Raw genomic sequence first — 23,913 nt, forward strand, 5'->3', positions numbered from 1 at the left:
CGGGCACCCTCCAGTTCTTCGCACGCGCGCCGTCTGCATTTGGACCCGCGCAGAGGAGAGGGACCTAGCAGAGGCCGAGCTGGGCCGGGAACCTCGGCACGCAGGGCAACGCACCTTGCTCGCTCTCCTGCGAGTGCCTTGTCCTCTCGCCCTCCGGGAAGCCCGGTCCCCTTTCCCCAACGAAGGCTTCCCCCAGGCCCTGGCCAGCGCCTCCGCAGCCTACCCGGGCGCACGGACCCAGACCCTCGCGCTCGACCCTCCCTCTGGGAACCCAGACCCAGCCTGGCTCCTCAGCACACCTCGGGGTGCACAGTCGCCGGCCTGCTCCCCGCGGAAGCCCTCCAACTTCCTGCAACAAACCGGTAGGGGATGCGTGTACGCGTCCGGGTAGGCGGTGCCAGCCTCTGTCCCGGGCCAAATCAATCCGTGTGTGTGATTCGTCTTTGTGCCCCCGCGCCTCGAAACCAGGAGTGAGCAGCAAAGGTGTGCAGAAGGGAGCCAGGCGCGCCAGGTGAGATGCGGACCCTTGCGGCGGGAAAACCCGGTCTGCACCAGCCCGGCTCGCACGCAGTTCCACAGGCGACACTGACGCGAGGGTCACGAAAGCCCGGGGACGGCGGTTCGGAGGCAGATAACGGGTCCCATGAACACCACAAGGCAGTGCACAGCAGGTGTCTGCCGCCCGGAGCCTCTCCAAACGTGACATGGGCGTCGGTTCTGCGGCCGAAGCCCCGCCCTGCGTGGGTCCCGGCCCCTGGAGCAGTAAATGTCACGGGTCCGAGGGAAGACTCGGCCTGAGGGGGGTCTCTGCTCGTAGAGAGCAATTCCAACTGCACAATCCACGTGTCGCCGTGGACACCCACGTGTACCTGCGCGAACGCATAACAGAAACCGGCGCCCGGGGCCAGCAGGCGGTGGCCAGGGGAGGGAGCAGGGTGCGGGCCGCGACCTGGGAGTGTTTGCGTCACCAGTTACTTCCTAGCGGCCGAGGGACACAACCTCCGCCCAGGAAGATCGTGGGCTGGAACCAGAGAGTCTCTCCCAGAGGGTCCCCCCGATCTGCAATGCCGGCCGGGGCCAGAACCTTGGCTCGGTGACAGTGTAGACGTCGCGCCCTCCTCCGGGTCCCACTGGAACCACCCGGGCCCAAACGGCCCCACCCAAACCCCCGGCCTTGTGGCCGCGACCCTCACCCCTGTTCCCTGCAGCTAGGGCGGACACTCCGCGGACCAGGATGGCCCTTCCCCTGCTCCTTGGAGTCTGAGCGCCCGGCGCACCGAGGGACACAGCGCCGGTGGGGGCGGGAGGACAGCCTTGGGTGTCGGGAAAATGCGGCGTCTAGGGAAAGCAAGGCGTCGGGACGCGGAGTCTGCTTCTCTGCCCGCCCTCGCTCCCGCGCGCCCTTGCCCGCGCCCCCAAGCTGGCCGAGGGTCGCCGTCCCATCTCCTCGGCGGGAGAGCCCCGGCGCCCGGCACGCGTCCGGCGGGGGTAGGCGGCCCAGCAGGCTCCGCGGGGGCGACGCGCGCCAAAAGGCGGCGGGAAGGAGGCGGGGCAGAGCGCGCCCAGGACCCCGACTTGCACTCGGCCAGCTGGGGGGGCGGGGCGCCGGCGGCCACCTCGGCCTCCGCCCGGCCCCGCCGCCCGCGCTCCTCCCGCCGCGCTGAGCGGCCCGCGCTGCCTTCCCGCCCGGCCCGCGGCCCAAGGCGCTAACGCCGGCGGCCGCCCCTGCCCGCGGAGCCTCCCCTCCCCGCGCCCATATAACCCGTCTGGGCAGCCCGCGCTCGCCGTGCACCCACTACGGGGCCAGCGCCGGGCCGGCTCCGGCGTAGATGCCCCCCCTCCCGGCTCCGACCGCACCAGGTAGGAAGCGCTGCGAGCCTGCGCGCGGGGGCCTAAGCGTGGCGCGGCCTGCCCGGGGGCCGGAGCACGGGGCGGGGGGCTCAGGGGCTCCGAAGCTAGAGGTTGCGAGGAGGGAGCAAGCGTGCAGGCGCTGTGAGAGAGGTTGAGGTGGGGTGTCTCTCCCGAGTCCAACCGGCTCCTGGGACGTTGCGCGTGTGGCAGGGAGCTGGCGGAGTTCAGCCCGCCAGGAGATGCCGGGCCCTGCCAGAGTGCCTCTAGGGCCAGGAACAGCCTCGCTGGGATTCCCGGAGGGCCTTCCTCCAGCAGACCCCTCTACCCAGCTTTTGAGGGGAGGCTCGGAAGGCGATGGGGAAAGGCTCGGGAAGGGTGCAGGTGCGGGTGGAAGTTGGTGAACGTACGGGTCGCTGACAAGCTCCTCCCCGCCGGTGCCCACCCCATCTGCACCGGAGAGGGCCGTGCAAACCAGGCAGGAGCGTCACTCCTCTACTCCCCAAGGCTGAGTGAGACCTAGTGCTACCCTGGACCAGCAGAACTGGGCGTGACCTCCAAGCCAGATCCATGGAGTCAGCTACTAAGAGCGATGGTTCCAGAGGGGCATCTCCAGGTGGTTCAGAGCTGGCCAGGGATGCCCCGGCTGTCTGCTGAGTCTGTCCCAGGTGGAGAGCGGACAGGCAGAGTCAGGCCCCAGCCCACCCTGGAGGAAACAGCTCCTCCTCCTGGCTCCCTCTCCTTCTCCTTGCCTTGCAGCCACTGTCCTTTCAGCCTTTGGAGGGAGGAAGCTATTATTACCTTCTTACTCAGCTTGTATTTTTGTCTGGTCCCTAAGTGGATATGCAGAAAGCATTCACATTTCTACATAAATAAATGGGTGACAGGTAGACCATTGTCAACCAGCAAGGAACCAGGGAGTCAGTGCATGGTCAATCCTTCCCAATGGACTATGTCTGTTTATTAAATAACTGGACATTTGGGAACCATTAGCACAATTGGTTTTGTTTGCTGTCATTGTTGCTGTTTATTTGTTTAGCCTTAATAATTAGCTTTGAAAGAAAACGAGTAAACCGAAATACATTGCATTGTCCCGCTCGAGTTGACTGTTACTTTCAGCCGCCTATCTTTCGATCTATTCATAAAAGATAAAAAGGCATTGCATCGAGAACAATAGGACAGGATGTTTGAAATTTTGCAACATACGAATTTATGGATTGTGCATGTAATTTTTTAAAAACGAGGCTGCAGAGCTGTGCCTGCTCAGTCATCGGTCGGTTGGGGCTGCCGCAGGTGAGCTGACCTGGCGCCTGGTACCTGTGCATTGGCCAGAGAGCGCTTAGACCCTACTCGCCGTCCTTCCAGTGAGGGCTATGGGGAACAAGGTAGTGTCTCTAAATTCTGAAGGGTAGCTCATGAAAAAGCCAGTCTGGTACAGAGGTTAAGCAGGCAGGTGTGGAAGGCAGAATCCTCGGGTCCAAATCCCCTCTTCTCTACTGACAAGTAATGCCTGTGTTCACTAATTGGGCCAAAAGTGATGGCTGTTGATCCTGAGTTGGGAGAGCCAGGAGTCTGGAGGTGGGGGCAGCTCTGGGGTGGCCAGCAGATCTCCCCATGGAGGGAACGGAGTGGCTGGCATTGAGGCAGGAATCTGCCCAGGGCTTGGGCGGAGCTGATGGCCCCTGTCAGGGGCACTGCAGTGAGGATGCCTCAGTTCAGGATTTATTTATAGAGTATGCCCCACCCACATCCAGGAATGGAGTTATAACATTGAACACATGTAAACGACCCAGCTAAAACGGAGGTGGAGAGGCTGAGGACTTAGGGAGAGAGGCAAACATTCACCCCGAGGTTCTGACACCCGAAAGGGAGCTCATTTCCTTGGTGGGTGGGTAGAAGTAGCACATTCGCCCACGTGGGAGACAGTTTCAGGGGGAATTTATCCTCTAGATACTTACGTGGAAGTCGTTGTTAAAATAAGGGAGAACAAAGCCATTGCACACACAGTGAACTTCGGGTTTGCACAAAAAAGCAGAAGCATTTTCCAAGTGTGTCTATGCTATCCAGCCCCCGTGAAGAGGGAGGGCACACCTTTATTTCCCAATTTGGGCATTTCTGTGGGAGTGCTGGGTCAATATTTTAAAATATGTCGTTTTCTGATGACTTAACTTCATACAGCAAAAAAGGGGAAAAGAAACAGAGGAGTGGTTAAGTAACACCGAGCTCCCCTGCTACCCTAGGGGTCTCCTCTCTAGGTGGGAAAAGCTTTATTGCAGGACCCATCCCCCCACGCCAGGCGGGTACACTGCGTGATCATCTGCCCTTGCCACGGGCATCCAGTGCTGCCCAGAGTTCTTTAACAAACGGAACACACACCTGTAACTAGCGGTATCTACCTGTGTGTAACCAAAACACACCACAACGTCTCCTTTGATAAGTTTGCCTTCTCAAGTAAGTAAGGACGCCTGGAAAATCTTTTCTTCCTGTTTCTGTACAAGAAAATGGATTCTGGTTTATAGAAAAGCTCGCTCTGCTCATTGGGGTTCAAGTTAAAGACAAGTCATAGCCGAGTCAGCTCCCAGAGATGAGCACAGTGGTTATAAACCTCCCATCCGTCCGTCTGTCTGTCCGTCGCCCCACCCCCATCTCTGCCCACTCTCTGGCCGGTGTTCCTTGGCTGAGCAGACATTTGCTCATCAAAGGCGCTTTCTTTTCCGGGACATGCTGCCCTAAATCAGAGACCCAAAGAGAAAAAAAAAAAAAAAAATTCAGCCGAACAAGTGTTGGTTGAGCCCCTCTGAAACAGCTAACGTTTCCCGGCTGTGGGGAACTTCGCAAATCCGTATGCTTCTTCCCTGTTAGGCTCACAGCAGCCCACAAAGTAGATGCGAGGGTGCTGACGTACAGAGGGGAGGGGGAGGCTTCAACAGCTTGCATACTGGTCCAGGGTTACAAGCTGCAGAGTGCCCCAGTGGGGGCTCCCGCCGGGACCAGGCAGCGTGACCGGGAGACACGCCCGACCCTGGTCCTGGGAACCATCTAAACCAGAATGTAGAACTCCGGGGTGCTGTAAAGTTGAGTGGGGAAAACGGCATCTTCCTTTGTGTTAACTGCAAAGGGAATGTCAGAATTCCCTCCAAGTATGAATGCAGGCAACAAGCCACCATGTTAGCACCTGTGACCTTTTCTCCAAGAGGAATCACCAGTATTTTCATTGTCCATGACCGTCGCTGCAGAAATCTCAAAATTTCGTTTGTGCTTGTCACCGAGTTGAAATCATGAGTTATTAGACCTGCCGGGGGACTTGTCAATTGACCGGAGAGAATCACAGGGAGAGCTAGATAACAAACTTGCTTCTCGAGTACTTTGGTAGCTCTATGTTAAGTTCCCTGGGGGCCTTAACTAATTCACCACCGGCTGGGTGGTTTAAACAACAAAAACTTTCTCTTTTTTTCTCTGGTCTGGGGGCCAGAAGTCCCGCATCCTCACCATCGGGGCGTGGCCGGCCGAGCATGCCCGGCATGCCTGGGAGAGCTCTCAGCAGGCCGGGCCCTGCTAGCAGTCCAGATCCCGGCCTGGCTCTGCCACGTGAGGCCTGGGACAAGTCCCCAGGCTCTTCATCTGTATGGGAGTTGTGGGCCCGCCCACCTCCCTGCACTGTGCCCTCCCTGCACTGTGCCCTGTCTCTCTAGGGAGGCCCTAGCCTTTCCCTCCAGTGAGTTGCCGTGGGAACACACCGGAACACCTGAGGGCAGACACAAAGTGCCCAGGAACTCCTGCCTCTTCCTGCCTCCTCCACCAGGCAGGCACTGAACACCTGGGCATTGCCCATCCTGCCAGTGCCGCCAGCTAGGGTTCAGGGGCCCAAGCGGGCAGGGCTGGGCTGGGTACCCGGTGTAGCCAGGGACATCTCTCCTTTATGATCCTGCTCAGTGTGGCTGCATATGGCAAGTTTCTGTGCCTGCCATCCCCACCCAGCGCCAGCTGGCGAAGTCACTCCCTGTGGCCCTGGGTGCCTGTGGGGAGGGGGCAAGGGGCTCTAATTGCTCACCTGCTTCTCCAAGGTGCTAGACCCTGGGGGTGGGGGATGAGCAGGCAGCTGGGGAAGCCTTTGGCTAATTGGGCAGGTAGCTTCTTGGGGGTGGGGGGATTGCACTGGGTCCTTTAAAATGAGCAGGGAGGATGCCCTCTCACCCCGCCTGCCGCATTTCCTGGGATTTTAGAGGTGACTTTCCTGGGCTGTTTTCTCCACTGTTCTGCACAACGTGAGCACGACCCAGGGTCTCTCTGTTACAGGTTCTGGCGCAGGCTCCAGCCGGGCTGTGTGGGTCCTGGTGTGGGTCCTGGGCTCCTGGGAGGTGACGTGTGGTAGAGAGGTCTGAAGAGTGCGGGCTGGCCACGGAGACAGGTGTCCCTTCTGCAGAGGGAGCAGCCCTCACCAGCTGGCACTGGCAAGGCCACAAGAGAGAAAGGTGCATTCCCCATTTAGAAAGGTGGGTAAACGGTTAAATAAAGAGACCCGAAGCTGTGGTTTCCCAGGTGGCCGGACAGTTTGTGCTGGGGGCACCTACGGTGAGTGCAGGGCCCATGTGGGGTCAGCTCCGCAAATCACAGCGCAGCGCGTGCTAGTCTTTGGGATGTAAATGGGAGGGAGCTCCTCGCCTAACAGCTGTGATCTGCGACACTCTGAACCACAGGCTCTCTTTCCCTTTGCGCTCTCTGCTTCCCGCTGCCCCTGACCACCCACAAAAGCCCCTAATTAGTCATCTCCCGTCATTTTTTTTTCTTTCGGAGGAAGGCATGCCCCAACTTGCTCCTGGCTTCTTAATTTTTGATCAGGGATGCTCCTTGACTAATTATTTGGCAGTAATGAGGGAGGAGGAATCGAGCGGGGAGCGTGTCCCTGAGCTTTCAGGCAAAGCCGCAAATGTAAAAATGAGGCATTGGTAAACAGGACGCTAATTGGATTAATGTGAAAATAATGGATTCTGATAAAAATAGCAGAAAAGACGATTGTAAGATTGAGGTCAATGTAAGTCCAAGAACACTGTCTAACCTCCCTCCGGTGGGTTTGATGTTTGAAAGTACGAGAATAATAGGAAGAGTTTCCTCTTGACGGGAAAACCTGCAGCTAAGTAATTTGTGGGAACACGTTTTGTAAGAAAGGCACAGTGTGAGGGGGCCGCCCCGTAAATGGCTGGGAACACCGGCAGGCTGCTCTTTCAGAGTTTTGGGATTGTCTGGCCCCAGAGTCATTCTGAACAGCAGAACCTAGTTACCCAGAGTGGCGCCTTCTTCCCGTCATTGCAATGAAAACCCCTCCGATGCGTTTCTGTCCTCCTTTCAGAGGAAGCCATGAGGGCCCTGCCAGGTGCGGGAGGCCAGGCGGGAGGCGGGAGGCGGGAGGCGGGAGGTAGACCCTTGCTGTGCCTTTTGGCTTGCCAAATTTCGTGCTATTCAAGGGCATTTCCTGGACAACACTTCGTGGCAAAGGTGGCTGGCTTAGGAATCAGCCAGAAATGGGCTCAAATCCACCCCAGGCCTTACTCATGTGACCCTTTCTAAGCTAGGCTTTTGTAAGATCAGAGGAAGAAGGGTCCTCCCCAGAAACGCTGAGGGGAGCTGAGCCACCGTGGTCCCAGAGCGCTGCCCACGGCCTCTCATCCTGGTGACTCCTGGCCTGACCCGGGGGCGCCATAGGGTTTGTGAAACGAAGCATAGGCTTGCCATTTCATACCCCATATCCCTGTACCCCTGGTGTTTCAGAAGTCAGACTTTTCAAAAATTACTTTAGAAAAGTAACACAGTGCCTGAATCCTATATTTTATGACACCACCAACGGGTCGTTGGAAACACCACACAGCCAAGCTCCCCGCCACCCCGTTCCTACAGCAACACAAATGGATGTTTACCCTAAATGGGCAGCAAGGCTCAAGGAGAGGTTTGCATCTGCCCAGAGGAGTCTGCCCCAGACGTAAGGAAAATCTTCCAGTTTTCTGAGCACCCTGGATTTCAAAATTCCCAAAAAAGATGCAGAACTGAGCTAGGCTGTATTAAGACTTAATTTGTCCATTCATCCACGATTCTTTGTTACGGGGCACCTGCCCTTCCCCGGTGCAGACCCTCTGAGCAAGCAAGTGGGAGCCACGTCCCAGGCTCGCCAGACCTTAAGCCCCCCCACCCCCCCACCACGTAGGGCCTCGGAGCAGCCTTTGTTCATGGGGGTGGGGACGGGTCTTGACAGTGGGGTGGGGGCCAGGGGACTGCTGGGAAGCCAGAGGGCCTGTCCTCTCAGCTCCTCCAAGCCCAGTCGCTCAGCGTTTGGACACCTGCCAGCAGGTGTGCCGAACGTGGCCAAGTTTGGCCGATCTGGTGCTCAGGAGACACAAGCCCAAGGACTGTACTGGGCTATGAGGGCAGAGACAGGCACCGCCTGAGCCCCCTGGCTGGCTCCGTCGGTGGACCGTGAGTGTCCATCTCGGGGTCATGAGATCAAGCCCCACATTGGGCGTGGAGCTTACTGAAAATCAAGAAGAAAAGAGGAAACGCATGAGGTGCAGGAAATGCGTGTGTGCTGCGGGTGGCTTGGGGGGGCCTTCGTAATGGTCTCTCGTTCCCACGGCGCTTCTCGCTCACCCGCCAGTGTTAGAGAAGTCACTTCACCTCTGAGCCCCCCCTTCTGATCCGTAAGAGGGAGATGGGTTTTCTCGTGGGATTGGCGTGGTGGCCAGTGACTGATCCATGTAGAGCTCGGGGTAAGCAGTGTGGCCGGCTGGGTGACCCGAACACGCCCTGGGAGCCCATCCCTGTGACGGAGGGGCTGCCGATAGACACGGAGGCACGGGAAGGGCAGCTGGGCCGTGAAGGACCGGGAGGGGGCTGAGTGGAGACGGGCCCCTCAGCTGGCGTTGCCCCACCTCCCCTCACCCTTGGCTGAAGCCAGGTGACCTCTGATCTCAGGCGTGTGCTGTGTCTCAACGAGCGGGACGGGCAGCCCTCTATCTGCAGGAATGAGGAAACACCGACCCCGGGCCTTGCGGGTGGCATCACAGTCTCCAGGCCAGCGTGAAGCTCGGTGTCTCCTCGGGGGCCCCCGTGGCTTCAGCTGACTCCCACACAGACCGCTCACGGGATGTGCTCCTTGAAGCACCCACGTGCTAAGGCCCAGAGCCTAGAGTCACGTTATTTCATGTGACAAAAGGGACAATGATTCAATCACAGACCTACAGGTGGTGATGAGCCCAGGCCTCCAGCGGGGCCCACATCATCACCAAGGTCCCAGTGAGCCGGAGGCAGGAGGGTCCGAGTCCCAGGGGGAGGTGGCCATGGGGCAGAGGCCGCAGGGATGTGCTCCGGAGCTGCGGGAAGGGGCCTCGAGCCAAGGGACGTGGGCACCCCTAGCCGCTGGGAGAGGGGGACACAGGGAAGCAGCCTGCGACCACTTTGGTTTTGGTCCCACAAGACTGTCCTGGGACTTCTGACCCCAGAACCCTAAGAGAGTCCGTGCGCGTACACGGGGACGGGGGCTCGGGCGGTGCCTGCGTCTGCCGAGTTGGCCTTCTGCTCTCCTCCCACTCAAATGATACACAGGCCTTGGGCTGAGGTTCACACTCGGACCTCCCGGGTTCATCTCAGGCCCGGGCCTGGGTGAGAGTGGCGAGGGAAGAGCTTTGCAAGCACGTCCTACGGCAGGAAGGTGTGTACAAATGCTTGTCTGGCTCCGCGCTGAGCGCCCCACCCAGAGCTGGCGGCCGTCCTCACGCTGTCAACTGTCCTGTGGCCAGAGGCCCGCCTGCCGTCGGGACCACCCACACACCTTTGGTCTCTGACTCGGGCGTCAGGGGCTGTGCCCAGGCTCCTGTGAGCCCTCAGTGTTTAGGGCTATGTCTCCACACCATCCCTGCTGGGAGGGCCGAGCCCCAGCCTCCCGAGTCAGGCCTTCCCTCCCTCCGCAGGGGACGGGTTGGGGAGGAGGGCGTGCCAGGAGTTCACCGGCCCGGAAGCCCAGGTGATGGGCCATGGGACCCCTCCCAGAGTTGCCTGGCTTCAGCAAGGGGCCATTTCCGGGAGGTGTGGGTCATGGGACCAAACTGCTTGGGTCCACGGCCAGCCGAGGGCAGCCCGGCAGCACCCCCGGCGAGGGCAAGGCAGTGCCTGGCATCCCACTGGCTCCTTTGCGTCTTTTCCCAAGACTAGGGAACCCCTCCTTCCCACCACCCACCATCCCCATGTGGCCCTAATGCCTCACACCTGCTCGTGACTCAGGCAGCCTCCTTCGGGCTGCCCGCAGGCGTGGGCTGTTCAGAACTGGGTCTGTGTTCAGCAGGGGTCGGGGAGCCCACGGCTGCGGCCTGACCCGTCCCCCAGGAGCAGCCGGGGAGGAGATCCCCTTGCCCTGGTGACCCTGCCCTCCCCGAGAGTCCAGCTGAGAGGACCGGGCGTCCCTGGCCTGTCCCTCGGGAGCGTGTGCCTGCGTGCGTAACGTCTCCGAAGGGTGGGGGGGCTCGGCTCCCTCGAGGGTGGCCCCTTCAGCTGTCATCCAACCCCAGGGGGCACCATGCGGGGCTGAGCACTCTGCTTGCAGAAGGTTTCTCCTCACGCTTCATGAGGCAGCAGGGCCCTGCTGCAGGGGCTCCAGGAAATGACAGTCCCCAAACTTGGGTTAGGTGGACCTGTATTAGTTTCGGCAGCTGCTGTAATATGAGCCCCGATGTGGTGGCCTAGAGCATCATGGGTGCCCTTCCCTGTAGCTGTGGAGGTCGGAAGTCTGAACCCCGTCTCCTGACCCAGAGCTCAGCTGTGCTCCTCCTCGGGGAGGGTGCCTCTCGGCAGGTCTGGGGTCCAGAGGCACCTGCACTTCCTGGCTCGTGGCCCCTTCCTCCCTCCGCAAAGCCTCCCTCGGATCGGGACCCTGTTCTTACACAGGCCCAAACGGCCCACGGACAGTGCTTCTGCCTCCAGACGTGGCCCTTCATCCCATCTGCACGGTCCCTCCGTCACGTCCATTCAGGGGGCCTTGGCTTTCTACGCTGCTGCCCATGGCGGGGGCCGGGGGAACGGAGATGAGTCTCCCACATCCGGGCCTCCTCAAAGTCCTTCTGGCCAGCATTTAAAAGCATGTGCTTGGGAAATGCAGAATGTGGTGTCAAGGCCACCTACCACGTCGAATTATCTGAATTCACCGTGTATGTGTGTGTGCACGTGGGCAGGAGAAAACCAGTTGAAAATCGACAATTCCATGGTCTGACCTAATATTGAACAAGATGGGTCCTTGGTTGTTGGAATCATCACCTGACGTATCACAGGTGAAATGATCCGACCTGTTGAAGTTGCCTTAGCTGGAGGACAGGCCAGGGGAAGAGTTGTGGGCTTGGCGCTCCCTTCTCTCTGCTTCTGCGTGCGTGTGGACGTTTCTGCAGCGAGGAGAAGGCAGGAGTGCACGCGCGGGTGGACGCAGCTGGCTCCCCCAGCTCCCGCTCTGCTTCCTGGAGGCCAGGGGCCGGTCACCAGGTCACTGTGCGGAGGGCATGGCATCGCCTGCCTGCCTCAGGGCTCCCAGCCACGCTCCGCCCCGGCTGCCCCGTGCTCCAGGCTGGCCTCCCTGCTTCCTTGGTTCCAATGTCATCGCCTAGGCGACCAGGACGCTGCCACCACCGCCTGCCTGCCCAGCCGCAGGCTGTGGGCCTCCCAGCTGCCTCCCATCCACACCGACCTCAAGCCTCGGGGCCCGGGCTCCCGCCAAGGTAGGCTTGGGCTCAGCCTGGCCTGCCTCTCTCAGGCCTGAGCTTGGGGTCCTGTCACCGACCCCCTGCTGCCCAGCAGCAGCCCCTCAGGGCCACCCCAGGGGGCAGAGCCCCTGCCCACTGCCTCCCCCGGTGCTGGGGAGTGGGGGGCAAGGGTGATAGACAGGTGGGCTGGTGGCCAGGCGGGTGCAGGGAGGCCATGCCCACAGTTCTCCTGATGGGGCTCAGGCCAGGAGGACCGGCCGCTGTGGGTGGTACTTTGCAGGCCACCTGCTCCCGGGGGTGGCACTGGGTGGGGGGCCGGGCTGGGTGGGGGCAGAAGTCACTCTCGTGTCCGCCTCCGCCCCGGTCGTGGGCCTGCTGGGAACTTCCCACTTCCTGCCGAGGTGGCACCACCTGCTCAAGCTGGAGGACAGTACTCCCCAGCTTCTGGGGCCAGCGCGCCCCGGTTCCCCAGGCTCCCTCCCCTGCATGGGCCCTAGCGCCTGTCCAGACCCAGCCCTCTGCTTCGCCTGGCCGCCTCCGTGGAGACCTGGACGGCAGGGCCTGCTCCTATGTCCGCCCACCTGCCACCGCTGTAGTGCCAGCACAGCTGGACTCCCGAGGTAGGGGATGGTCCGGTCCCACCTCACCTGCAGAGGGGTGGGGGGTGTTCGAGGTGAGGGAGGTGGAGTGAGCGCGCACCGTGGGTGAGAGGCTGTGGGGCGGCTGAGCCGAGGTCCCGTCCCCTCCCTGCGTGACAGGGAGCAGGCTTCTGGGAGTACTCTTGCATGGAGGATGAGGTGTGACCCAGAGATCACTCACTTGCACATCCACGGCAGCCACGCTCGGCACCCCCGAGCCAGCCCAGGGGTCCTGCCAGATGCTCGCGTGTCGCTCGATTGTGTGTGATGGGTGCGACCATCGCTGCCCTGCGGGCCAGCACAGGGAGACCCCCACGTGCACAGGGCTGGGAGCCCCCGAATCTGTGGCTGGTGGAGGTTTACTACAAAGTGCATTGAGTGACAGGAATCGGCTTGGAAGGGGGTCCTGGGGCAGGACCCACGTCCTTGTCCCTCCCTGCCCCCCTGCATCCCCAGCACTGTCCACTTCTTCCATGTCCCCCCACCTTACCTGGACCCCCCCCAAGGCCTGCCCCACTGACCACCCACCTCTGGGCTCGCCAGGCCCGTGTGTGCCTGCCGGGGTGACCTTCCCCACGAATATTGCACTGCGCCCCACGTGAGCTGAACCCTGAACCTTGCTCCCTGAAGTCCATGGGCTCAGGGGCCTTCATGTGGCCTCCAGAGGGCCCTGTCCCTTCTCCAGCCTGCCTTGCTATTCCTGCCTCCCCCCACCCCACTGCCCATCTCCCTCCCGGCCCCCCAAGCTCAACGTCGGCTTGGGAGACCTGCAAATGGCAGTGCTGATGTGGGCCTTTGCGTGCCCTCATGCTGACCCTGGTCATGGTCCACACCTGTTCGGGGCGCCCTTTACACTGGCCGCTAAAAGCTGGTTTGCTTGTCTGTCCCCCAGTAGCGGGGGCTCCTGGAGGGAGGGGCTGCCTGGTGGGAGCTTTGGCACTTCCAAGCTGTGTGACCCAGGGCAAGTGACCCCGCCCCCAGGCTGCTGTAAGAACATCTGGAGTAGGGGTGTAGAGTGCTTCCCTTCCTACCACCTTATGTGGAAGATAGAGGTCAATAAATGGAGAGGCCTCAGGGCTGGGGCTGGGACAGGGAGTGTGCAGTGGATTCTGGGCGCTGTTATCAGAAGACACGCCCAAGGCTAGGGGATAGGGGACAGGGACAGCAAGGGGGACAGCGGCAGCTCTGTGGAACCCTGATGTATGTTTCTGGAGGGAGGGAGGGAGGGACCAACATCATGGCTTGGGTGAAGTCGTGTCAGATGTGTGGCCGGCTTCAGAGCAAGGAAGGAACAGAATGGAGTCAGACGGAGCGTGGGCAAAGTGTCCGGTGTCCCGACTGGGAGTGGGCGAGCGGGGTGGAGAGAGACCTCAGACAGCGCGTTTCTGGGTCCAGAGCAGGTGCCTGGGGCGCGGGAGGCACAGGGTCTGGACGGGGTGGGGATGCCTCTGGGGGGGGTCTCCTCCTAGGAATGTGGAGGTGTCCAGAGAAGGGTGCTGGGTGGGATGATGGCTTGGGAACCATCGTCCAGAACATGGTTGAAGGCACTCACGTGCTTGCCTGGGAAAGAGAAGATCCCGGAGCACAGAGCAGCCACCTCCAATGAGGACACACTAACCTATGGAAGTGTGACCTCTCGGGGCAGAAACAGGGCCAGGGAGGGGAGGGTGGGAGGAGACAGATGGGAAGGACAGCGGTGCCTGGCAGCCCAGTGGCCGAGAGGACAGTGTCTGGTCATCGACCCCAGGCCCCACGGCGACCCCGTCCCAACAGTCCCCAAGGTAAAGACTCCTCCAGAGAGGGCAGCCCTTTGCCATGCACAGACAGGTACGGGCTGCCAGCTCAGTGTGCCAGGCAGCCTGGGACCTGGGAAGCAGCAGCCACTGGCCCTAGGGGAGCAGACCTCTAGTAGAGGAAGCTGAGGACATTCTGAAGGTTGCTCCTGTGATGGGACCTTGGTCTGTCTCATTCAGCAGGCGCCTCGTTCCTGGACAGACCAGGGCAGGGGGGACGTCTGCTAATGAACCAGGGACAGGGCAGCCACCAGGCCTGGCCTCTGGGCATCGCCACCCCTGCCCAGGACTCGGCTGCTTCTTCCTCCATGGACACCTGATTCTAAGTAACCGTCGGTCAGCTGCAAATCACTGCTGTTTCTCAAGCTCCTGGGATGTGTCTGGGTCGCTGCCCTGCTGGGTGCTTTCCTTTTTTTCCCCACACACATGGCAGGAAACAGAGGCTCAGAATGGGCAATACACCTGTCCAGGGTGGCACAGGTGCGGAGCAGCAGAGGTGGGCTGCGTGGACGTGGACGGAGGGGGAGAGGGAGCCGCGGCTGTGGGGCAGTGCCAAGCTGCACAGCAGGAAACCATGGGACAGGAGCTGTGTGGCCAGGCACGACCTGCATGTGTTGGGATCGGGGACTGGAGGAAGGATGCTGGCAGATCCTTAGAGGGCAGGGGGGCCTCACCGCGGGTAGGGCTTTGAGGTGCTGGGTGAAGAAAGGAGGGGGCAAGGGGCTCTCCGGGCAGGACGCACGGTGTGCGGGCTGGGGAGGGTCAGGCCAGGTAGAGAGCAGGGTCCAGAGCAGCCGTGCTGGAGCCAAACTGCTGGGTTTGATTCCCGGCCCCAACTAGCTGTGTGCCCTTGGGCAGGTGATCTCACCTCCCTGTGCCTGTTTCCACATTGACAGTAAAATGAGCTGCAAATTTGCTGGTCTCACAACCCCCCTCGGGGATGCTGTAGTGGTTAGCGATGCTTGGGTGTTTCTCCGTTTACTTCCTCTTCCAGGAGCTGGTCTGTGACAGCCCTTTCCTGCCGGGTGTTGGGGTATTCATGGTGGGTCCCCAAAACTGCTCAGCTGAGGGCTTCTCCCAGCCAAGGCCCGAACCCAGAGCCCTGCGGCCCTGGGTGGCTTGCTTTACCATCGTTTCCTTCTGGAAGCGTGCGAAGCCCACGTGCCCAGGGGCTGGCACGGTTGCCCTGTCTCACATGGATGTTAAGCCAACGCCTAGACTTTCGCCCAAACTGCTGGCAACCTCACAGTCCTCCACGTGGGCCCGGGCGCCGGAGGGGCCGTTTGCCGTGACGGAGGCCGGCAGACCAGAAGCAGCAGGGCCGAGGGGGCTCTGGAGTCTGACCCCCGACCTGCCTCCTTCGAGTGGGCCCTGGCCCAGGAGGGAGGGAGGGTAGCTTAATCGGGCGCCTCCAGCTGTTTCCATATTTCACAAGCGCACCCTGGCCCAGGGTCGGAGGCTAAATTTGTCTCTCATTGCCAGCGTTTGGTCTCCCCCGGCACGGGCAGAGGGGTAACCGCGAGCCGTCTCAAGGTGACGGGAGGCCCCCCGCCATGTCCTCCTCACCAGGGACCCCGTCTTTCCGCAGGAGGTCCCAGGCGCAGATCCAGGACCTGCCCTGTCCTGACCCACCCTACCCCACCCCATGTGGCAAGGGCTGCCCAGCACTCCCGTGGTCACGTGGCCTGGGCCACAGGCCGGAGGGGCGGGCAAAGGAGGCCGCTGCCCTGGATCCCTGAGGAAGGAGGTACTTCGGGCCGTCCCGGCCGCACCCCACAAGGCAAGGGCAGCCCCTGTTCTGGGGGGTGGTAGGGGCAGCAGAGGCCTCTCGGCGCCGAGGGCCCCGGGAGGCTGGGCCCCGAGCGTCCTGCTGGAATTCGGCTGGGCTGCCGCCTGGGGAAGAGCGCCCTTTCACAGAGGGTTGCCTGCCCCCTTCGTCCTTGCCTGCTGGCCACCTGACCCCTCCACCCAGGTAGGGGGACTTCTGGGCACCAGAGCATTCTCAGTCCCCTCGAGGCCACAAGGCTAATTGGAAGGGGCCCGGGGAGGCCCTGGGGTCCCTTCCTGCGATGGTCCGAGTTTACTGAGCAAAAAGGGGGAAATAATGGTGAGAAGGAGCCCTGTCATACCCGTGGTGTCAGAAGAGCAGTGGAGATGGAGTGTTTGGGAGTGAGGGTCAGGATGGAGCTCTGTGGGTCACTTTTCCACTGAACTGAAGGGAGCTGCCTCCCCCCCGGACGTTGGTATCCCGATGGCCGGGGTGGGACCTGTGAGCCCTGCATTGGCCCTCCCTGCACTCAGGCCAAACGTCCACTCCCTGTCTCAGGACTCTACAAGCAGTGGGAGGGGGTGACAGAGGCTCTGTCGGCCATCCCCATGCACAGGGTGCTTGTCTTTGGGGGGTGGTCACAGTAGCCCCAGTTTATCAAAGGTGGTTTTGGAGCCTGGGGCAGGTGGAGGGGACAGGGACACAATCTGCCCAACCAACAAGGCTGTCCTGTGGGCCGTACGGCGGAAGCTGTGCCCCCCTACCTGCTCGGTGATGGGAGGCAGAGAACGGGGGTGTCCTGATTAGGGATCAGGGAGGGCAGTGACTTCCTGGAGGAGGCTGGGTCTGGCCTGGCCTAGGAGGACACAGATGGGGCAGGGGATGGGGGGCTTGTGGGGAAACGTAGGGACAGAGGGGACAGGGTAGAAGGCAGGAAGGGGACACTTGGGGACAGGACAGGGGGACAGGGGACACACAAGGACAGGGTAGGCAGCAGGGAGGGGACGCGGGGACAGGACGGGGGCAGGGAGGGGACACGTGGGGACTGGGCGTGACAGGCGGTGTGAGCACCTGGAGGCCCGGTCCAGGGCTTGGCCAGCGGCAGCTAGAAGCAGTGGTGTGGCCTCATGTCTTCCCGGCAGCCCTGGCCCCAGAGCATTCTCTGCCGTGGGTTGAGGACTCAGAAAACCCGTGAGTCACATCAAGAAGTCGAAGGGACGGGGGGTGGTCCGTGCCTCCACTCCAGCTCTGGGCCGCACAACGCCTCTGTGGGTCCTGGCGCCTCGCTGGCAGCCCCGCGGCGCTCCCTGAGTTACAGACGCTGAAAATTCCTTAAGGTGCAGCAGGGTCAGGGGGCCCGCAGCACGGCCCAGCACCCTGAGAACGGGGACACACGTGGCACCCTTTCTGGTGGGTGCCTCTGGCTTGGCGGTGCTGGGCGGGCCCGAGCGTGCCCAGCGATGGCACACCCACGCTTCCTGCGCCCACAGTCTTACACCGCAGGGCCCCCTGCTCCTTGCGAGCTTGAGTGCACTTCCCTCCAGGGGAACTCGCTCTTCATCAAAGGCCCCGGGCGGTCAAGGGCGCATCTGCACTTTGCAACTCGGTGATGACCTAAAACATGTTTCCTCGGGAGTCTGTCTTTCCCCCGCCAACACGTGATCCTTATGACGCTCGGCCACGTTTGCAAAAGCAACTGCCATTACGTCTGGGGGCCATGTTTCCATTACGAGCGTGTTTCCAGATTTAAAATGCAGGTCACTGGGGCCATCGGCCGTTCCTTCCGAGGAGCTGTTCTGTGTCTCACCTCTGCCGGCCTGGGCCGAGATGCCGCAGCAGGTCCGGGGAAGACCCTGCCCCTGCCCTGAGGACAGAGGAGGGGGCCCATGGGCTCCAGGGGAGGTGCCCAGTGAGGGGTCCTGATCCTCGACCCGACATCAGCATTTCCTCTTTCTCCTGCCCTGGCAGGAGCTCCCCAGGGCCTACGGGGACGGGGTCTACTGCTCCCTTGACTTATGGTCATGGGGGCCTGGGTCCAGTGCCGCTGGCTCAGGGGAGTTTCCCGGGAGATTGGAAGCCATGGAGTCGGTGGCTTTCTGGCTCAGGCCCCACAGCATCTGGGAAGTAGGGCAGGGCAGGTGTCCGGACCCTCATTCTGCCGGGCTCAGGGTCTGTCCCCGAGTCATGGGGAACCCCCTGGTGCCACTTAGAGATGCAGATTTCTGAGCTCCCGCTGTCGGAGCCCCTGGGTGTGGGCCCTGGAATATGCGTTCTCTTTTAACTTTTAAGATTTATTTATTTACTTGAGAGAGAGAGCACAAGCGGGTGGGGCAGAGGGAGAGGGAGAGAGAGTCCCAAGCAGGCTCTGAGTTACAGACTCAGCTCAATCCCACAACCCCCAGATCACACTTGAGCCAAAACCAAGAGTCAGATCCTCAGCCGACTGCACCCCCTCCCCCCGGGCACCGCCGGAATATGCATTCGGACCAGTGCCTCAGAAGCCGGCGGCCCACAGCGCAGGTCTCGGGGCCGGGGGTGAAGTCCACTCCAGGCCTGTGTGGCAGCTGCAGGGGCCTGAGCCCATGGCTGAGCGCGGAAGCCCGGACAGGCGGGCAGGGACGCCTTCCTTAACTCCGGGGCCGAGGGCGAGCAGGGCTGGTGTAGCAGGACACGTGGGGGTGACGGTGATGGCAGCCCTGCACGGGGGGACGCCTGGCCACATACTCCCGGAGCCCGCCCTGGGTGGGGGGCCCGGTGGGACGTGAGCAGGTAGGCGTGGGCTTCTGTCTCTCTGTCTCTCTACATCTTTGAGCTTGGAGCTGCTTCGCAGGCAGACGGGGGGAGTGGCAGCTGGTTTGACTGCGCACCGGCATGGCCTTTCAGAGACGGTGGCCTCTGAGCTGAGCCCCAGGTGCTGGCCAGTGTCCCCAGCCCAGGACAGCTGTGCAGAGGCCTGTGGGGGACGAGGTGGGTGGGGTGGGCTCTGCGGTCAGCGCCTGAGGCCACAGCGAGGCACTTGGGGCTTCATCCCAAGCGTGAGGGACAGCCCACTGCGGAGCGGTTAGACAGGGAGGGGACAGGTCTGAGGCACTGCAGGGGCCAGGCTGGACCCAGGGAGGGCCTGGCCTAGGCAGGGGAGGTGGGGGAGCGGTGGACATGGGGTCCTGGGTTTGGGGACAGTTTGGCGGAAAAGCAGCAGGATCTGCTGAGCACAGAGTGTGATGACCCCGTGGAGTTCCTCCCTGCCCCTCCTCGCCAGGGCCCCAGGGACTTGGGTGCCACTCAGTTTCCTGCTGCCGTCCACTGAGGCCGAGCCGGCTCCGTCTGCCCTGCCCCAGCCCCGCTGTCACAGCGGGTGAGTGTTCCGCCAGCCAGAGCCGGGGGAACTGGGTGCAGCTCGGGCGAAGCAGGGCGAGGGGGAGGGCAGACATGCCAGCTGTGTCCCCTGGCAACGGCGGGGGGAGGGCTCTGGAGTGCCACCCTCCGTGGCCGGTCCCTTGGGAGGGGGGTGCAGGGGCTGAAGGCTGAGTGTCCCCCTTCCCCTGTGCCGGCTCCCGGACGCAGGGCTTTGGGAGATGCAGGGTCCTCCTTTCTCTGCAGCTGGTGGGGGACGTGTCCAGCGCGAGCTCTGCGGCACCGAGTCTCGCCCTTAGGTTCTTTGGTTAAATTTTTTATCAAGGTGAAATTCACATAATACAAAATTACCCCTTTGAAGGCGAACCATGCAGTGACGTTTCACACGGTCGTGATCTGTGCATTGTCCGCCTCCGTCTGGCTCCGGAACATTCCACCACTCCCAAAGGAGACCCGTCCCCCTCCGCAGTCACTCCGCGTTGCCCTCGGCCCCGTGCCGGAGACCTGCCTTCGGTGCCCACGGGTTGTCTGTTGTGGACGCGCCGTCCGTGCAGTCCCGTGACACCCGCTTCCTTCGCTCAGCACGGTGCCCTCAAGGCTCGCGCACGCGGCAGCGAGCGGCCGCGCTTCATTCCTTCCCGTGGCCGAGCGACCCCCCGTTGTACGGCTGGGCCGCGTTGGCCTATCCATTCATCCGCTGGGGCTCACGTGGGCTGCTGGCATCTTTCGGCCGCTGTGGTTAGACTCGCAGCGTCTTGCTGACCGTTTGCTGTGTGACATTAGCCAAGTGTTTTCCATCTCTGGGCTCGGATGGTCCATCTGCAGATTGAGGAGGGTGGGCCCAAATGGCCTGAGCAAGTACAGCCCCCTGTCGGTGCTCTGCCCACACCCGGCAGCCGCCCCCCTAACCATCCCCGTTCGCCCGGAAAGGGCCAGCCGTAGGGGACGGGGCGGGTTTCTGCCGAGCCGGCAGCTGCAGCAACCAAGTCTACCCCCTTCTAAATGACCGGGTGGCCAGCTCCACACCCAGCACTCCGCTCCACGGGGCTTTGGGCAGCTCAGCCCAGGGTGGGAGTGACCTCCCCAGAACAGGAGACCTTGTTAAAACCCTTGTGGGCGGGGCGCCCAGGGGGCTCGGTCCGTGGAGCGTCCGACTCCTGGTTTCAGCTCAGGTCGTGATCAGGGTCCTGAGGTCAGGCTCCGCGTTGGGCTCCACGCTCAGCACGGAGTCTGCTTGGGACTCTGCCTGCGCACGCACACGCCCTCTCTCTCAAATAAATAAAATCTTAAAAAAAACCAAAAAACCTTTGTGGGTGGACCGTGTGCTGAAGGCATGTGTGCGGGGGGTGGGGGGCGACTAGGTTAATTCTGAATTCTGAGGAAACCTGAAATTCTCGGTCGTTCCTGTGCATACAGCCGTGCTGTGTGACCTCAGGAGGTCACTTAACCTCTCTGAGCCTGCGGGAGAGTTGGTTTGGGCCAGTGCTCTCTCAGCTGCCAGTCCCAGGCCATCCTTGCTCTGCCCGCCTTGGCCCTCGGGCATCCCGTCACCAGCCCAGCCCCTGAGGCAGCCCTCCCGGCTCGTGCCACTGCGCCAGAGACCGGTGGCTGGCACGTGGCAGCCCCCGGAGAGTGCCACAGACCTCCACCAGCGCCTGCCTACCTGGGGACAAAGTGACAGATTGCGGGTGCACCCTCCCTCCCCCAGTGGCTGTGGGCAGGTCTGGGCCTGCCCGCGGGGGCACTGCCAGGCGGATGGTGGCCAAGCTGATTCCCACGGCCCTTTGCCAAGGACCCAGAGGCTGGTTCAGGGGAGACACCACCTTGGCCTGGGTGGGGTGGTGGGCAGGGCGGGCTCTGGTTTCCTTGCCCCTCCCCACCATGGGAGGACAGGGGCCCCAGCTGTGCCTGGTCCTGGGCTGGTGGAGCCACTGGGGAGTGGGAGCTGGGCGTGGACGCTCTTGGGAGAGGAAACCCTGGGGACAAAGACCGGCCTGTCTGGGCACCGGGTCAGAGCACCGGGTCCCTGGACATCTCCTGTGATGGGGAAACCACCATGCAGTGATCCCACTCCGGTGACAGCTTCACAGCCCTGGCCTGAGGTTGCCTCATGGGGTCCGAACTGTTTTTGTGTCTAGGCCAAAGTCCACCTCTGTCTCAGAGGTGGACGGCTGCCTAACATCCTACAGCCACAGGGCACATCTAGCCTCGGACCCGGGCCTTCACTCCAGCCTCTGGGCCTGCCCTGCACATGCCCGACCCGGGATCTGAGCTGTCCTCACGTCCCGGGGCATTGGGAGCCCCCAAACCTGGCTTGAGCCCTGAAGGCCAAACCTAGAGACACAGTTCATAGTAATAGTGGCCACACCTGTTTGGGTGTTTGCTGTGATCCAGACACAGCAAGGACTTCAAATTTGAGCCCCCAGAGGGCCCTACAGCAGCCTCGCACACGGGTACTGCCCCCCCAACCTGGGTGTGGAGCTGGGCCTGCCCCTCTGCACGGTGGGGTCCTGCCCGGGAAAGGGGAGGAGGATGCGGGGGATGTGACATGGTGTCCGCGCTGGCCAGCCCCGGGGATACTGAAGGAGGGCGAAGGCCGGCCCTCCCAAAGCACCCACTGTCCTTCTTCCCTCCTTGCAGAGTGAGGAGCCCTCCGGGCTGGGTGCGGAAAAGATGTCTCAGCCCACCACCGCTGATGAGGGGGCCACGTTCGAGCACCTCTGGAGCTCCCTGTGAGTACTGGCCTCGGGCTAAGTGAGGGGGAGGAGGGGGCTGCTGGCATGGCCTTTCTGCTGGGGATGCGGGGTCCAGTGTCTGGGCCAGGAGAGGTCAGAGGACAGAACTCGTGCGGGAACACACGTCCCCAGTGGCCTAGCCCTGGAGAGGCCGGCAGAGGAAGGAGAGGGGGCAGAGGAGACAGACGGGGGGCTGAATGGCAGGCCTCCCAGGAGCTGAGGGCCAGCCCCAAGCACCAGGCCTGGGCAGTCTGGGACTGACAGCCCTGTTCCCGTCTTCCCAGGGAACCAGACAGCACCTACTTTGACCTTCCCCAGTCCACCCAGGGAGACAATGAGGTGGTGGGCGGTGCAGAGGCCGGCATGGACGTCTTCCACCTGCAGGGCATGACCACACCTGTCATGGTGAGTGGGGCTGCTGTGTGCAGAGGTCTCGGGGTGGGGGTGGGAAGCATGCGCTGTCCCGACTGGGAGCCTGTGGAGCCCGGAGACAGAAGCTCGGGGTACGCTTCCTCCGCAGGCTTGCAGGACATTTCAGTGGCAAAGTGGGAGATGTATCAGCTCCTGAAACCATTCATCCCAGGGTAGGAATGGACTCAGGCATGGCCAGATCCAGGTGTAGGAATGGACTCAGGCGTGGCCAGATCCAGGTGTAAGAATGGACTCAGGCATGGCCAGATCCAGGTGTAGGAATGGACTCAGGCATGGCCAGATCCAGGTGTAAGAATGGACTCAGGCGTGGCCAGATCCAGGTGTAGGAATGGACTCAAGTGTGGCCAGATTCACGTGTAGGAATGGACTCAGGTGTGGCCAGATTCAGGTGTAGGAATGGACTCAGGCGTGGCTGGATCCAAGTGTAGGGATGGATTCAGGCATGGCTGGATCTAGGTGATCCAACAGCTGCCTCTGTCTCTTGCCCTGCTTTCTCCATGGTGGCAGCCTGTAGTCTCTGTGGAAGGGCACCAGGCTCCGCCAGCATCCCCCTCCCTGCAGGGAAGACCCCTCTTTGCTGGTTGTCCAGCAGGCCTGCTTCTCACTGGTCTGAATGTGGTTTGGTGGCCACCTTTGAGCCATCCTTGTGCCTCTGATCAGCCTGGGTCCCGTGGGACAGGGGCGGGATGAGATGGAGTAGAGTGGGAAGAGGGCCCCGAAGGAAGATTGAGCTGCTGTTTCCCAAGGAGGGACTGGATGAGGGCAGACAGGGACCACTGAGGTCCTGACACCCTGTTGCCGTGTCACAGGTCCTACCCCCTTGGGCGTCCCTCTTGGCACGAGGGCTGTGGGAGCTGGTGCACCACCCGTTGCAAGGCCCTGTGCATCAAGAGGAGGTTGCCGCAAGCAGAGCATGAGAAGGGGGTGTAAGGACCCCTGGCCCCAGGGAGGGTAGTGTGGCCTGCGTCCCCAGCATCCCCCCTGCGGTGGCCTGCTTAGGACAGCCACCGCTAGACCCCAGGCTGCTCCATCTCCCTGGATGGTGGCTGTGCTGGCCACCGGCCTTCTTGCAGCCCCGTGTGTCTGTCTCAGGGCACCAGCACCAGCACCAGGCCGAGAGCCAGGGCGCAGGAAGGAGGCAGTGCTGGGAACTCTGGAGGCCAGGAGAGCCTGGCCCCCTTTCCCTAAAACGGTTGGAGCCCTTCACCCCGTCTGAGGAACCCTGAGCCTTTGGCAGCCAGCAAGGACCGTGTGGCTCCAGGCGTGTGAACGAGCCAGGGGGACTCTGTGGTGGGGGCAGGGGGCAGGAGGGTCCCCCGTGTCCTCGGTTGTGTCCGTCAAAGACACCGGGCTGGCCCGCATGGGACTTGTGCAGTTGCCGCCCAGGAGTGGGGGTGCGGGGGGCAGGGAGCCCGTGGAGTCCTTCCTCGGAGGAACCTTTCACACCGGGTCTGAGGAATCGGACAGCCCGGCGCCAGCCTCCTGCCTCCCTCAGGAGACCGTCGGAGTGAGAACGCTCGCGGCGTTGGGCACCTGTTGATTCCCATTTTACGGGTGGGGCAGCTGAGGCAGACGCTGGGGAAGACCGGGCCTCGACTGGTCGGGCTGCTGCATCCT

The 23,913-nt window shown here is 62.0% G+C and overlaps 1 protein-coding gene across 1 annotated transcript in view; it reads left to right on the forward strand.

The window, feature by feature from the left end:
* Positions 1 to 403: 403 nt before the first annotated feature.
* The window catches only part of TP73 (tumor protein p73), a 64,255-nt gene continuing 40,745 nt past the window's right edge, over positions 404 to 23,913 (forward strand). Inside the window, exons 1-3 of the mRNA XM_026520002.4 lie at positions 404 to 511; positions 21,770 to 21,861; positions 22,149 to 22,269. Of these exons, the coding sequence (XP_026375787.3) occupies positions 21,803 to 21,861; positions 22,149 to 22,269 (180 nt within the window). The 5' untranslated portion in view covers positions 404 to 511; positions 21,770 to 21,802. The remainder of the gene's footprint in view (positions 512 to 21,769; positions 21,862 to 22,148; positions 22,270 to 23,913) is intronic.

This window comes from Ursus arctos, unplaced genomic scaffold (genome assembly GCF_023065955.2).
Source record: "Ursus arctos isolate Adak ecotype North America unplaced genomic scaffold, UrsArc2.0 scaffold_32, whole genome shotgun sequence".
In the NCBI taxonomy this organism is placed as follows: domain Eukaryota; kingdom Metazoa; phylum Chordata; class Mammalia; order Carnivora; family Ursidae; genus Ursus; species Ursus arctos.